Source organism: Lathyrus oleraceus, chromosome 5, assembly GCF_024323335.1.
Source record: "Lathyrus oleraceus cultivar Zhongwan6 chromosome 5, CAAS_Psat_ZW6_1.0, whole genome shotgun sequence".
Lineage (NCBI taxonomy): Eukaryota > Viridiplantae > Streptophyta > Magnoliopsida > Fabales > Fabaceae > Lathyrus > Lathyrus oleraceus.
Window position 1 is genome coordinate 563,351,237 of NC_066583.1, and position 17,358 is coordinate 563,368,594.

General features: G+C 32.9%; 1 protein-coding gene across 2 annotated transcripts; it reads left to right on the plus strand.

Moving 5' to 3' along the window:
- Positions 1-461: 461 nt before the first annotated feature.
- Positions 462-4,228, plus strand: LOC127086438 (G-type lectin S-receptor-like serine/threonine-protein kinase At4g27290). Of its 2 annotated transcripts, none has more exons than XM_051027200.1 (7): positions 462-2,090; positions 2,205-2,336; positions 2,528-2,685; positions 2,780-2,990; positions 3,083-3,320; positions 3,401-3,551; positions 3,644-4,228. In XM_051027200.1, the coding sequence occupies exons 1-7, from the start codon at positions 776-778 to the stop codon at positions 3,944-3,946; spliced, it is 2,508 nt and encodes an 835-aa protein (XP_050883157.1). In that variant the 5' UTR covers positions 462-775; the 3' UTR covers positions 3,947-4,228. The 2 variants fall into 2 exon arrangements, with proteins under 2 accessions (XP_050883157.1, XP_050883158.1); XM_051027201.1 differs by having other exon boundaries at positions 3,401-3,555; positions 3,644-3,823.
- The last annotated feature ends 13,130 nt before the right edge of the window (positions 4,229-17,358 follow it).

The following is a 17,358-nucleotide window of genomic DNA, read 5'->3' on the forward strand; positions in this document are numbered from 1 at the left end:
ATTACACTGTCCATTACATCTTTCATCGTTGAATCTAATTGAATGACAACCTACACAATGCGTCGAATTGCACGTGGATGGTTTTAACCGTCCATATTATATAAAGACCAGATCACACCATTTCAAATATTACATTCATTTGCACTCCCAAACTATTTTTTATTCAATTACTAACTTGATCATTGGAATGTTAACTTTATAGGTCCCCTCCCTCTCCATCATACAAGAAGTTTACCCCTTCACACAAAAGTTATATTCCATCACTTCACTATAAATTTCTGGTTAGTTACTAAATCCAAAACTACCTTGACTTTTATGTATTGGAAGTTACTCCCAAGGCAACCATTTGAAAAAAAAGTCTTGGCCAGGAGAAAAATCATCTCCATATGATAGGCTGATAGGATTGCGTAGCAGTTTAAACTTGACTTAGGAGTCTCCTGAAATTTCCAATCACTAGACTTGCTTAACCAATATTTCTTTGCAAATTCTTCTTTCCCACTCCCACTACGTCTACCTAAAAGTATTTCCCATCCAACTCTTTCTTCCTTTTCCCTCTCAAATAGTTGCTCTAGAAAATGTTAAGGTTGTTCTGGAGGAAAAGTGCATCATTGTGTTGTGAGTTTCAATACCTTTTGATTATTATTATTACTTTTCCTATTATCACAACCACCCCAAAACATTAACTATACCTTTTTCATGTTCCTTTTTCCCTCTACTCTATACCATATATGTAGCTATCAAAACTGCATAGTACTTGAAAACATACAACAACTTGATGAACATTATGTCTATCATCAAAATGATTATAATTTTCTATGCTTATCATATACTTATACATGTTTCACAAGTTTCTCTAGCATTTGACTCAATATCTCACTCCATTTCCCTAATAGATGATGGCAACACCTTAGTTTCCAAAGGTGGAACCTATGAACTTGGATTCTTCACCCCAGGAAATTCCAATAAACGTTACCTTGGTATTTGGTACAAGAAAATTCCAATTCAAACAGTGGTTTGGGTTGCGAATAGGCTCATTCCAATCAATGATTCATCTGGAACATTAACATTAAACAACATCACTGGCAACCTTGTCCTCACTCAGAAGAATAATGGAACTGTTGCTTGGTCTACAACAACCAACTCTCTTACAAAAAAACAAGAGAATCCATTGGCAATACTTTTAGATTCTGGTAATCTTGTGATACTAGATGAGAAACAAGAAAACAAAGAACTATATTTGTGGCAAAGTTTTGATTATCCAACAGACACTTTCTTACCAGAAATGAAGTTTGGTTTGGATTTTCGAACCGGTCTTAATCGGCGCTTAACGGCTTGGAAGAGTCCTGATGATCCATCACCTGGTGATTTTTCTTTTGGTATGGTTCCACATAACTATCCTGATGCATATATGATGAAGGGTGATAAAAAATTCTACAGAAGCGGACCATGGAATGGTATGCATGCAAGTGGTTCACCACAAGTTAAGCCAAATCCAATTTATGATTACAGGTTTGTTTACAATAAGGATGAATTTTACTATACTTACAGCCTCAAAAACTCGTCTTCTGTAACACGGTTAGTTTTGAATGCAACTGCGTACGTTCGTTACCGTTACATATGGATCGAATCAGCGAAAAGGTGGGAAATCTACACATCAGTACCGTTGGATTTATGCGATAGTTATGCACTTTGTGGAGCTTATTCAAGCTGTGTTATCTCTGATTCACCTGTGTGTCAATGCATGGAAGGTTTTAAACCTAAATTTCCGCAAGCGTGGTATTCGATGGATTGGTCTAATGGATGTGTTCGAAATAAGGCATTACGTTGCGAGGACAAACAAAAAGACGGGTTTGTGAAATTGAGTGGTATGAAAGGGCCTGACACTACGTATAGTTGGTTTGATCAAACAATTGGGTTGGAGGAATGTAGAGTTAAGTGTTTGGAGAATTGTTCTTGCATGGCTTATGCAAATTCAGATGTAAGAGGAGAAGGAAATGGATGTGCTTTGTGGTTTGGTGATTTAGTTGACATTAGACAGTTTGCAGCTGGAGGACAAGATTTATATGTTAGAATGGAAGCTTCAGAATTAGGTATGAACTTAGCTTATGATAATGTTATATATTCATCTTTGAAGAGTTTTGTTCCCTTTATGAGTTTGTGATTTAAGAATAATCATGGTTTTCTGTTTGATGAAATTCAATTAGAACATGTCAATGAGGGTCACAAGAAGAAAGGTGTGTTAGTGGCAGTAACAGTTTCTCTTGCCATGGCAATGCTTTCTGGTATAACTATACTTGGTTGGTGTTATAGACAGAAATCACAAAACAATGTAAAAGGTATATATGATTTCTATTCTCAAAGTTAGATAGCAGATACGACACTATGGCACTGACACTGACACGTCGAAACCATCAACAATTTGAGAACATAGATTAGTTAAATGAAATCACATGTGTCAGTGTTGTGTTGGTGTCTGGCACAAACCGAACCGGCCCTCGATATAAAATCGTTTACTTTACTTTGTCAGATAAGTCAGATTTGAGTATCAAAGACCATCTAAAGAGTGGAATGCAAGTGGATGATGGAGATCTACCAGTCTTTCACTTGTCAACAATGGCAAAAGCCACCAACAACTTTACACTCAGCAACAAAATTGGGGAAGGTGGCTTTGGGCCTGTATATAGGGTAATTTGCATTTAGATTATCATTACTAAGACATTAAAATTTGAGATCAAATAGAAAAATGAAACTTTTTATCAAATGAAACTATTAATTTCAGGGGATTCTAGTAGATGGATTGGAAATTGCTGTGAAAAGGCTTTCGAAAAACTCAGGCCAAGGATTGAATGAGTTTAAAAACGAAGTAAAATTAATTGCGAAACTTCAACACCGAAATCTTGTAAAGCTTCTTGGTTGTTGCCTTGATGAAGAAGAAAAGATGCTGGTTTATGAATACATGCCTAATAGTAGCTTGGACTCCTTCATTTTTGGTATGGATCAAATAGATTTTCTGTTTAGATTGTTAAGAGTAGTTAAATTATTCAGCATATATAATCACTTTTTTGTGATGGAAATTTGGCAGATAAGCTGAAAAGCGAAATACTAGATTGGTCAAAGCGTTTCGACATTATATGTGGTATTGCAAGAGGACTTGTGTATCTTCATCAAGATTCGAGACTACGGATTATTCACAGAGATCTAAAAGCTAGTAATGTTTTACTAGACAAGGAATTGAATCCTAAAATTTCAGATTTTGGCATGGCTAGAATTTTCGGAGGAGATCAAAATGAAGGAAACACAAAGAGAATAGTCGGAACATAGTATGTAAACAAGTTATTTCTATCCGTACTGAACTCATTTGTTAAGGCCTAAGGGTTTAATTTTAAAATGCGTTGTGCAGTGGTTACATGGCACCAGAATATGCTACGGACGGTCTATTTTCAGTGAAATCAGATGTCTTCAGCTTCGGAGTTTTGTTGATGGAGATTATATCCGGGAAAAGAAGTAGAGGATACTATAATCAAAACCAAAGCCATAATCTCATAGGTTATGTAAGTATGTGAGTTTTATTTTTGTGAGTCCATATGTATCATAAAAAGTGTGCCTTGTATTACAAGCAAACTCTAATGTTTGTATTTTTCAGGCATGGAAATTGTGGAAAGAAGGAAGACCAATAAAATTGATTGATAAAAACATAGGGGAATCTTGTTTTATATCACAAATATTGCATTGTGTTCATGTTAGTCTCTTGTGTGTTCAGCAGAATCCTGAGGATAGACCTATAATGTCATCTGTGATTCTAATGTTGGTAAGTGAGTTTGATTTGGCTGAACCTAAACAACCAGGATTCCTTTTGAAAGATTCAAGTGAAGCTGACTCCTCCACAAGTAAACATTTGTTGAGTTCTGCAAATGAAATAACCATTACACTATTGGAAGCTAGATGATGAATCTTATTATAGTATATTATTGTTGTATAATTTCAGAAATTTATGGTGGAATTTAAGATGTAATGTAACCTTATGTTATGATCTCAAATAAATCAATTATGTAGTATCAACAAGTATTTTTCTCTGCTTGTGTATTACCTTCTGTTTTGACATGGGTTTGCTTGTTTACAACCCCTAATAAATGGGGTTGAGTGAGAAATTAGTGCACGACGCTTCCATACACATGGTTTGAATTGAGGATGATATAAACAAGTTGGAATATTTGGTATCTTACACTTATTACTTGTGTTTCATTTGATGGAATAGAGGGTGATAGTTTTTGGATGCTAATTTTGTTAGAGATTTTAGTTGATATCAGAATAGTGTTGGAAAGTTTGTTAACCAATAGAGTTCAATTATCTGCATTTTTAGATTTTCTTGTCTATGAGGTATATACATGTAACCTACAAGAATTTACTTCCTATTGGTGACTATGTTACGCAATCCATAGTTAACATGATAGGTAATGGTTGTACTCTTTCTTTGATAGAGCTAGAAGATATTCTACAAAAGCGAGTAAAAGTAAATAATTGAAATTAAATAGAGAGAGAAAGGTTAGTGAAATTGTACTCGAATCTATTGAGGTTCGGTCGATCCCTTGGCATACTCCTCATCTCAAGAAATAAATTTCTTTAGAGTTCCACCAATAAAAGATTTTGAGCTTTTGTTAGGTTACGGCAACGAACCTTATTACAACCGACTGAGAGATTTTACAAAGTCGATCTCTCAAACTAAAAAGGATATCTTCAGAGGCTAAGCTAATGATTCAAGAACGAGATTTGGACCGGCTAATTTCAAAAATCAAATAGAGGTTTTGCAAGGACAACCTCAACAACTAACCAAGTGAGAATTCAAGAGAATCACAGTCTTGATAAAATAGTTGAACATTAGTCCAACTAAAACCTCACAAATGTATTTCACTCATAAAGGCACTAAGGAATCTTTTATTGAGAGAGAGAGAGAGTATGGTATGTGAAATAATGAGGATATGCTCAAGAAAATGTAGCTCAAAAATAAAAATGATCCATGAGTTTTTTAATGCTCATAATCGATTATGTCATATGTATAATCGACAATGCAATGTAAAAAATGGAAAGTTTTCAAATTGTATCATTACTAATCGACTATGAACCCCAATAATCGATTATGATGCATCATAATTGAGATAATTGACTACGCATATTTGATAATTACTAATCGACTATGAACCTCAATAATCGATTATGATGCATCATAATTGAGATAATTGACTAGGCATATTGGATAATCGATTATTAGATGTAATTTTCTCTCATAATTGATTATTTGGACTTTTAATCCATTAGCTATATCTGAAAAACATTTTCCGGTGATTTTATCATAAAGAGATGGTTATCCAAGTCTTTTTGTGAGTGTTTTAGAGTTTCATTAGTAACATTGAAGATTTCAAACTTCCTATCTTTCATAACTTTGAAGCTTCAAGTTCCTTGCTACATTATTTTTTACTTTATCATTTTATTGGAATCTTGAATCTTCTCTCTTATGAGGCTTGTGATAACTTCAAAATGAGAAACATAATCAGAAACATGTGGAAATATATCACCATGGATCAACATAATCAAGCAAAGGATCAATCACCATGACTCCACCGAACATCGGAGTCGTCATCGAAACCATTATGATCACTTAAAGGATTAAGGCATCATCAGTTGCAGTGCCTGAAAGCACATAGGTCCATATTCTCTCTCTTTTGATGATGACAACGTGTATCTCATTGAGATGGACAAAACAAAGAAACGAGGATGCAATGGAGTCGTTAAACCCCCTGACAAATATAAAGAGTATCACGTGCTCCCCCTGAGAGTATATTTCTCAGGGGGAGTGTTTTAGAGTTTCATTAGTAACATTGAAGATTTCAAACTTCCTATCTTTCATAACTTTGAAGCTTCAAGTTCCTTGCTACATTATTTTTGACTTTATCATTTCATTGGAATCTTAAATCTTCTCTCTTATGAGGCTTGTGATAACTTCAAAATGAGAAACATAATCAGAAACATGTGGAAATATATCACCATGGATCAACATAATCAAGCAAAGGATCAATCACCATGACTCCGTCGAACATCGGAGTCGTCATCGAAACCATTATGATCACTTAAAGGATTAAGGCATCATCAGTTGCAGTGTCTAAAAGCACATAGGTCCATATTCTCTCTCTTTTGATGATGACAACGTGTATCTCATTGAGGTGGACAAAACAAAGAAACGAGGATGCAATGGAGTCGTTAAACCCCCTGACAAATATAAAGAGTATCCCATGCTCCTCCTGAGAGTATATTTCTCCTCATTTGCCATTATCAAAAAGGCAGAAAAGTAAACACAAGAAAACACATAGATCATATTTTAAATGACTGACTTACTTGATAAAAAGGTGAAAGAAAATGGCCATAGGTAGAGGTATAATTAAGCAGGACATGAAACCATACTTCTCTCCCTGATAGGCATATTTGTTGGGAAGCTTGTTGTATTGGAGCCTAGAATGTATGCTCAACATGGGAGCTTTGTTCTAAGAACCTCTTCTTTTAACCTCTCTAACCCAAGATTCAATTCTAAACTCTATATCTTTCTTGCTGAGTTGAAATCTTTGGACAACCTTTTCTAATTTGAAATTTTGTCTTTGGATCTACAAAGTATTCCTTCTTCATCATTGTGCAACTTTAGATTTCTGATTAAGGAAACCTTTCTCTAATAGTCAAATTAATAAGTTAGGAAGCATCATAGCTCCCCCATTATTGGTATTTTGCATCATATCAGAAAACTCCTTGCACAAGGATTTGTTAGTAGTACTAAATTGACAAGAATATGCACAATTAAAATGTCTTGCTCGATTTTAAAGAAGGATTTGTATCAACCGTTTGTCTTTGAAAACTGTTTTCAATCGCAAACTTGTCAGAGAACTATACCAAGCTCTATGAGCTTATTTCAGACCGTATAAAGCCTTTTTCAGCTTGAAAGCGTGATTAGGAAATTAAGGATTTATAAAAATTGGAAGGTTAATCAACATACACTTCTCTTAGATGTAACTGGTATTTACATCCATTTGGAAAAGTTTTGAAATTTAAAAAGCATGGAAAAGCTAAAATCATCCTTATGGCCTTTAATCTAGCTACAATAACATAGATCTTATTAAAACATAAGCCTTTGTTGATTGCATCCTTTTGAAACAAGTCTTGGTTTATTTATCAAAAAATATTTAGTCAAGCTTGTTGCAAAAGATCCATCAGGTCCCAATCATTGATTACCTGAAGCTTTGGAAACGAGTTCCTAAATATTGTTTCTTTCCAATTTATTTAACTCTTATAGCAAAAGACCAATGTTCATCGATGAGGGACTCGTCAACTTCCTTTGGCTTAATATGGGGGTAAAAGAGCCATAAAGCTATATATATTTCTAAGGGAGTTTTAAGTTGTAACTCTCTTGGAAATATCTCCAATTACATTCTAGATTGGATGAACTTTAGTCCTTCATTCTTAAAGGAAGATCTTGATTATCTATTCTTGATTCCTCATTCTAAGGATCTTCATTTCACCTTGGTCTTTATCTTTATTTTCAATTTTATTTTGACCCTTATCTTTATTTTTATCTTCTAGAAGAGTGTTCTTCATGAATATCTGCAAAAACTAAGAATTCTACCTCTACTACAAAAGGGGTTAGATCAACAAAGGTAACGTGTATAAATTCTTCTTTAGTCATGGTCTTTTTGGAAAAAAAAATAATAGATGAAAAATAAAAATTTTATTTCAGAGACTTTAAAAACCAGACATATAGAATAATTAGATGATACTCAATTACCTTTGTCACGTAAGTTACTTAACACTAAGTAAATTGTGCTATAAAAATCATAACAACTCAACAGTAGGATTATGACTCTTACCAGTAGTCTCAGATCCAACAATTTTACCTTTGTACTTACTATATGTATAAACTTCTCTTCTCATAGGAATGAAATAAGAGAAAATGTCTATTTCTTCATTCATATGGTTTTAACAGCCACCATTTATATGATATTTTGAGTTCGAGCTCTCAAGTATATCAGCATCACAATTTGATTTTTCGACTTTTGGAACCCAATTATTTTTGGATCATCTTACCTTAGTGGAATACTTGTTATCTCTAGAATTATGAGCAGGCATATTTCCCATTTTCACATCCAGATACTCTTTATAGAAGTTAGAAGGAGATGAAACATTTTTACCATCATGACTTTTCTCAACAAAGCAAAATTGAGTGAAATGACCATTTTGTTGCAATAATTACAATTAAGAGTGTTGCATTTAGAGATTTTATTATCATGAAAAAATTTATCAAACTTTTTAACATCAATACAGGTCCATGACCTATGTCGGTTTTATTATATGATGCTCTTTTATTTCCAATAAGGAGATTCAACTTGCCTCTTCTTTTAGTAAATCTTTCTACTATGTTTTTCAAATCTTTATTTTTATTTTTCAAAATATCACATTGACTACACTTTTCAGATTCAACTAATACTTTGTGAGAAAGGGGAGAGACTTGATTTGAAATACTTTGTCTTTTTCTAAGAATTTTCACTTCTTCCATAGTTTTTATTTTCAATTTCAAAGAAGGAAATGGTTTCTCTAAAATTAGAGACAAGTTGTTTCAACTTACTTGTTTCTTTATTTAACTTATTTCAAATACAAAACAAGTCATGATAAGAAAAGTGAGAAGTTATCTCGTTATCTTTGTGATATGTCATGAGACATATATTGGCTTCTTCCTTATTTGAGGATTCCAAATCATTGTTATCCTAAGATATGTAGGCTCTCTTTTTCTATATCTAAGGTTTATTAAATACTTTAATTTTAGTTTCTTCTCTAGTTCTATTTTTTAGGGAAATATGGTCTTATGTGCCATTTCTTTCCGTATTGATGATATGTAGGAATGAATGAGGATTTTTTTCACTTTTCTTCTAAAGCTTTGAAGATATTCTCGCGTGCCTTGGTAATTTCCAAAAAATGAGTTCCATTTCTTCAATAAATTAGCTTTCATTATCTTCATTTTCTAATTTCATATCTTTAGCATTTCTTAGTTTAAGTTCAAAACTTTTCCTATTCTACTTGTCATCTTCTTAGTCATCAGCAAGTCTCTTAAGCTCCATCTCTTGTTCGTGCAGTTCACCAAATAAAATAGCCAATTTTGTGAATGACAAGTTCTTTGATTCAAAAATGCAGTAACTTTAGGTTGCCAATAACGTTTTAAACATCTAAGGAATTTTACAAGCAAGTCCTCGTTTTGAAAAAATTCCCATGGATTCTCATGTGAATCACAATATAAGTAAATCGCTTTTGCATATCATAAATGTTATTTTCTGGTTTCAATCTGAATAGTTCATACTTATGGGTAAATGTGTTCAACATCAGACTCTTTAACTCAGTAGTACCTCCATGGGTAACTTGGAATGTGTCCCATATTTCTTTTACAGACTTGTAGTGAGAAACACGCAAAAACTCAACAAGGCCAAGAGTCGCAATGATGATTGTTTTTTCTTTCAAACATCATTGCACCTTTTATTTATCAACTTTGTTCCGATCATCTTCATTATCTTTGTTCACTAAAACACCATTAAATTCATGTATGGGAGCAAAATGACCTTCTTTCACAGTCTTCCAAATACCATAACTCATCCCCTTAATGAAAACTCTCATCTTCTCTTTTCACAAACCATATCTTCTCCATTAAAGGATGGGGTTTGTTTAGTGAATCACCTAAAGTAATTTCCTTCCTCCTTGGATGATTATTATCTAAAGGGAATTAGGCTCGAATTCCACTTATTAGGCAAGTGGCTCCAAGTAGAAGGGGATGATTTGTGGTATTCAACATTTGTGATTACTATAAGATTAATTACTAAAAATAGAGATAGCGGTGGAAAATGGAAAGATAGAAATGTTGAGGAAAATAAACAAATAAAAGTAAATATAGAGAGTTGAGAGAGTTGAGAGAGGTTGCATCAAGATTTATAGAGGTTCGGCCGATCTCTTGTCCTACTTCAATCCCCAAGAAACAAACTTCTTGAGAGTTCAATTAATAGAATCTTTTGAGTTTATTTAGGTTATGCCCACGAAACTAATTACAATCGACTAAGGGATTTTACAATGCGGGCCCGTCAAACCAAAAAAGAGCTTTTCACAAGTTAAGCTCACGAATTAAGAACGAGATTTTGACCGACTAATCTTAAAAACCAAACAGAGGTTTTGCAAGGAAAACCTCAACAACCAACCAATATAGAGTTCAAGAGAATCTCACCCTTGATAAAATATCTAAACACCAGTATAACTAAAACCTCACAAATTTATTTAACTCACAAAGGATCTAAGGTAACTTTTAGTGAAAGAAAGAATAAAAAATATATAGAGAGAGAGAGGGAGGGAGAGGATGGAGAGAGATTGAGTTTAAATGAGATAATAATGGTTTAAAATTAAATTCGAGCGTGTGAAATAAGTATTGTGGAGGCGCCCTCCTTATATAGGAGAAAATGTAGGTCAAAAAGGAAAACAATCCACGGGCTTTTTAATGCCCATAATCGATTATGTCATACATATAATCAATTATGTAGTGTAAATATGGAAAATTTTCAAATTGCATTATTACTAATCGACTATCAACATTAATAATCAATTATGAGCGTTACAATTGAGATAATCGACTAGGCATATTGGATAATCGGTTATTTAGCATAATTTTCACTTATAGTTGATTATTTGGACTTGTAATTAATTAGATATATTAGAAAAACATTTTCTGGTAATTTTATCATAAAAAGAGTGTCCTTGTACTCACTTTGTGAGTGTGTGAGATTTGCCTTAGTAACTTATGAGTGACTCTATAATTTTACAATACTTTGGTCACTCAGGTACTGTGCTAAACGCAGTGACCGACTAGTCGAGCTTTCATATTTTCTCTCTTTCATAACTTTGGTGCTTCTAGTTCCTTACTATGTTATCTTTGACTTTATCATTTCATTAGAATCTTAGATCTTCTCTCTGATGAGGCTTGAGATAACTTGAGGATGAACAACATCATTAGAGACAGCTGGAAAGATACTACCAGGGATCAACAAGATCAAGAAAAGGATTAACCACCATGATTCCACCGAACATCTGAGTCATCATCAAGATCATTCTCATCACTCAGAGAATCAAGGCATCATTAACTACATTACGTGCAAGTACATATATCCACATGCATCTGTTGGAAAGGCTTGCACATGTGGGGAGATCAAAGTGTTAAATAACTTTACCATACTTTATGCGTAATCTTATGATATTTGTGAACCAGTCATTCATCACACCGGAGGTGAAATTCTCAAAATTAAATGTGGACAAATTATCATTATGGGATCACCAGCACATAATGCACTATTGGCATTTAGACTATATATTTGAGGAAATATTTATATCTTATATGGTTTAATGGAATTTAGACTATATATATATGAGGAAATTTTTGCATCTTATATGGTTTAAAGAAAATAAAATAACATAATCACAACACAAAGATATAACGTGAAAACTCCAAAATTGGAGAAAAAACTATGGTCGTTGTTAAATGACAAACAGAGAATTACATTAAGTGAAAATCACCCCCCCCCCCCCCCCCCCCCCCTCCCAAATTAAATATTTAACTACATCTCATAACACTCTAACACAAGAGTATAAAAGAACAAAAAATTTCAAATACAAGCTTAAAGTGATTTTGAATGGTGCATTTCGTAATGAAGAACTTGAATCATTTATATATGCTTAGACTCCATCTTCATTTCAGAAACTATGTGATATGGGACATAGTTAACATGTATATTTTCAACCAATATCAACAATATCCACCTTTATTAAAAATAATACATTAGTTTTGATTGTCTTCATCGAAAATCATAATTCTAAGAGAACTATCACACTCTACCATAAAGAGTATAGTCACTTGAAGTTACGTCACTCCAAAAATTTCCACATTGTCTTCACCATCGACAATCATAATTTAAAAATTATTATACTCTATCATGAAGAGTATATTTCACTTGAAGCTAAACCACTCTAAGAATTTCACATTTTCATCACTGACAATCATATTACTCTATCATGAAAAATATATATTTTGCTTGAAGCTTAATCAGCCCAAGAATTTCACATGTCAAAAACCAAGTTAAAAACTTATGGTGCAACTTGCGTATTGGAAGCAAGCTCTTTAACCACTATAGTAGTATAATTTTCATCAATGTCAATCAATGCTCATATACTAAATACTAACCAACATCTTCTGTAATCTTGATTTTATCAACATATCTTTGACTTGAAATTTTAACATGTTAAAAACTATTCTTCCATTAGTTTTCTCTATCTCAAACTGCACAATACAACTTGTGATTACAACTCAACAATTATTTCTCAACACCGCCCTTCTTTTCTGATGTGGAAGATCGGGAAAATGTGCAACCATAAAGCATACTAAGAACTCATATATCCGGATTGAACCAACATCTCTTATACTAATTGTTGGGAAAAACTTACTAAGATAAAATAAAAAAACACAATCATAACAAAAGAAAATAACGTGGAAACTTCAAATTTGGAGAAAACCTCAGTGTCTTTATCAAATGATAACTAGAGAATAAAATTATGTGAAAATTGTTACAACATATAATTTACCCTAAAACACCCTCAAATCTCTAATACACCCCCACCCTACAAAGCAAATATTTAACTACATCTCGCAACACTCTAACACAAGAGTATAAAAGAAAAAAAGGTCAAATACAAGCTTAAAATACTTTTTATTGATGAATTTTGTAATAAAGAACTTAATCAACATGAATATTTTAAACCAATACTAATATCATTGAAAGTAATAGCTCAAGTCTTGTACATATCCTTCTTCTATCTTAATAGTATTTCTATTCCCTAAATGGATGATTACGTCCTACTTTAAATTTTGATTTTGATTGTAATCTCATACTCTTAAATCAAACCTACATAGTATTAATCCGTTTACTATCATACTATTTCCTTTTTTTTGCTCATAAAATCAAAACCCTTATAGCTTAAGTGACTATTATTGATTCTACTCTCCTTTTTGTCTAAACAAAATCAGTTATGTTTGAAATACATTCATGTCTAGCAAGGAATATGGGTGACACTGACACACATACGATTTGGGAAAATATAAATTGGACAAAACCAATTATGTAAAAACTCCTTAATAATATACACATAGGAAGTTGGTTCAAGTAGCAGGGGACTTCATCAAACACCTTAAGTTAGAAATTAGTGATATGATGCATTTCGATGGGATATTTATTTTTGGAGCATTGTGAAATTGGCATATATGAGTTCTATGTGAGGGCATACCTACTTAACCTAATTGGATGTACAATTTTGGAGGATAAGAGGTGTAATATGATTTTCGTCAATTAATTAACTTTAATCATTGACTTGAGTGTGGTTAGTTCTTATGCCTAGGGTGTGGTTTCTCTTTAAAACTAGTATGATTATCTTTCAACTGCTACGATGCATAGTTGTGGGTATCTTAGAGGTTATATGTCTATATTGATGCTACATTTATTTATGTTAAATGTTAAATGTAAATTATTGTTTTATTTTTATTTTTATTTGCTTGTATGTTTGCATGTGGCGCCAACATTTTTCTTGATGCGAAGCTGATAAGACAAATTAACTAAATTAAACTTTGTAATAAATAATTCCTTTAACTTTTGCAACGCCAACAAAATATTTTTTGACATTTTGATTCCTAAGTAACGCCAACGAATACGTAAATTCTAGTAAGGTGACACATATAACTTCAAACTATGTTGTATGTTTTTGTTGGTTTTGTAGGTGATATGAAGTACTTACACAATAGAAAACATGTTTGGAATGTTTGGAAAGTTTATAGAATCGAGCGTGAGTTTTTATTGGATTTTTTGAAATTTGGTGTGTAGTTTTAGTTAAGTTGAAATTTCAAAAATTCAGTATTCAGATATTTTCCCCATCCCCAAAACTCCGATAATAATATATGCATGTTTTCGTCAAATGCACTTGAGATGGATGATTCTCCTATAGTTTTACATAAATCTTCACCATTGACTTAATATGTTTTACTTGCATGTGTTATATGTACTTTTGAAAATTATAATCGAGTTATAGAATATATGAGTAATTCATTATATGTTTTAATGGAAAAATATTTTGCTCCCAGACCAAAGTGTTATTATGATTTATATTGTATTGATATTGTTGTACGGTTAGTATTATATTGATATTTTTGTAGGATTGTAATTGTACCAACACTTTTGTAAGATTGTGATTACACTGTCACTTTTGTATGTTCCATAATAATTTAAAACTTGTATAAATATGTCTCATATGTTGCTAATAAAAACACCTCACATGTCTCAATTTTGGCACCTCACTTTTCTTTACTTCAACGGCATGAGTACACCTTTTGAATTTAAGGTCACAAAGGACACCCCTCTTATAGATCCGAAATCCAAACTAGATAATCTATTGCACTATCAAGATAATTGAAGGGTGTTTAAGATCGAGTATCTTTCACCATCAATTGATAATCAAGGGAATATTAGGTCCATTCAGTTTAAATTGATGACAGATGAAGATCTAAGAGCTATGTGGAGTACATTTCACAGATATGCAACAAAGGGGAAAATTGAGATGGATGTGAAGCTTGGGAGATCTATCGGAGATATTTTGAAGATGGTGAAACATCGTGAATCATATATCAATGGTTAAGTCATGTTCATGTTATGTCGTGTTATATTAGGTTATGTTCATATTAAGTTATGTTAAGTCATGTTCATGTTGCGGTAATGTAATGCTAATTTTCATGTAATGTAATGTTAAAATTAAAGTCTTAACAAAATAAAATAATTGTGTACAACCAAAATAATGTCATAGAGACAACAAATAATGAAAATAAGATTAAATCTAACCTGGTATAGAACAAGTAATGTGTTTTATATGTGATAACCCGACATGGACCTTGCCATCTCAATTTACCAAACCCATGGAATTATTAGAAATAAGTGATATCATTTGCATATGTCGCTCGTCAGTCACACCAGGTGGAGGTGGTGGCACGTCATCTGAATATCCTCCATAATGCGAAGGTATAGTATCATCTCCAAGCTCAACATGTGGTATGATGCAAAGTGTGATATTCTTAAGTACCACTCTAAATAATCATTTAAATACTGTCCGGGAAAAGACAATTTTATTGCATTTTCTCTAATAACACTGGCATTGATCATAATGTCAGGCCTAAATCATATATAAATTATCCTAAATGGTACAATAGGGAATGATCTAGGAATGCCCTGAACATAGTTAAATGGGCTCAAACATCTCTCAGGTAAATATGCAACAACAAAACTCTTCCATCGTAGATAACTCAAAAAAGGAAAGTCACATTGAACTATTGACGTACTCTACAGTTTTCATAGGGTGTCCATAAGACACCATCCAATATCAGAGCATCAATCCATTATCTGTATGAGAATGCACCGAGATCCATTTGGTGGCCCATTAGGAGCCATTTGTGATAGGACCACGATCACACCTGTCACAAATGGATGGGAAATGCTTCGTATATCCAACACTATATTAAAATATATAAGTATACCAAAAATTAGATATACTAAATGTCTTTAATAAATGCTCACGAAATAAATAAAACACAATAAGTATTCATACAAGAAATAGACTCATGTAACTGATAAGTTGTCTCGTCTCAAAGGAAGGTGCCTCTCTAAAGGCATTATGTAGAGACTCAAAGTCAGAAAATATGGATATGTACCTGGCATTGATGTATACATGAGACTTAGACTCTAAAATAGTATATCGACCAAGATGCAACATGTATACCCTAGAGGTCGACACATACATAGAATGTTCCACGACTAACTGATAAGTATCCTAGAGCCAAGAGAGGCGGAAATGGGAACCCATTTTAGCCTTGAACTCCTCCAATACCATATATTGTGTAACACCCATATATATCTCAACGTTCATACATGTAATATATTAGTTCATTAGTGGAGGGGTTGCGAAGTTACAAGCAATGGAGACATGGAAGAGGCTGGAGACATCATCTAGGGTAATCATCATCTCGCCAAAGGGAAGATGAAAGGAATATGTTTTCTTATAGTAACACTCAACAAAACCATATAAGAGTGAAACATCAAGCATTGTGAGAGAACAATTAACCAACGACAATAGGCCAACATCAACAACAATAACCCTAAGTTCATCTAGCATCAACACTTCCGAGAATTTCTTCAACTTTGACCCATAAAAGGGGACCTTCAATGGAGAGTGGTCCCATAACAAATAAAGCATAAATCATCAGTTACTTTCAATTAATAACTAATAAATAAAAACAAATTAAATTAAAATATTTATACATTTCCCTGTAATAATCTAAATGCCACATGATCAGAGTGCAATGAGAAAAGTAGGGTCAAAGGGCCCTCTAGAGAACTTCATCCCCCATATGTATCATCTTGAACATGCATCTTTGTATCAGTCTGAATCGACACCTCTGTATCATCCTATACAGTCACCCATAGCTCAACATCATCAATAACGACAACATTTGGCTCATCATCATGATCTTTGGACCGACCAACTATATCTCCTCTACACTAGAGAGTATGTGGTCCACGAGATGTTCAATCCTTCTGTAGTGAGAATCTGTGGGGACTATTCTACCCGTCTTAGTTTGTAGATGATTGTATCCATCATATTTGTCGCATTCACTATAGCTCTCTGCAAATGGTCTCTCGCTCAATCAAGGTACGGTTTTCTCATCTCTTCCTCTTATCCTCGCTAAACAAAAAAAGACCAAAAAAATTAAAATAAACACTATTGCCCTATCGAATTTTAAAATATCCGGTCACACCCCTACGTATACCGAATTTTTGAAAAATTTGATAACTACAATTATAACCATATCGAGAATTTAAAATATATGATATGCAATATGCATTTTTATCGACTATTTTAAAAATTAGATAACAACTCATATTGTTTATACCATTTTTTTAGAAAAACACTATAAAAATGCATCCAAAAAATTGAACAACACTGGATATTCCTATAAATTTGGTATAACCTCATAAATTTGATACTGAAAATTAAATAAAAAAACAAAAAAAACTTTAAAAATGCATGATTTATGTGAAAAAATTCAAAATTATAAAATAAAAAATTTGGTAAAAACACATGGCAAGCGCTATTTACTGTGAAGACAAGCTTCCCACAAGATTTTGATGAAGACAACATATCAAGCTCTCCGTATTAAAA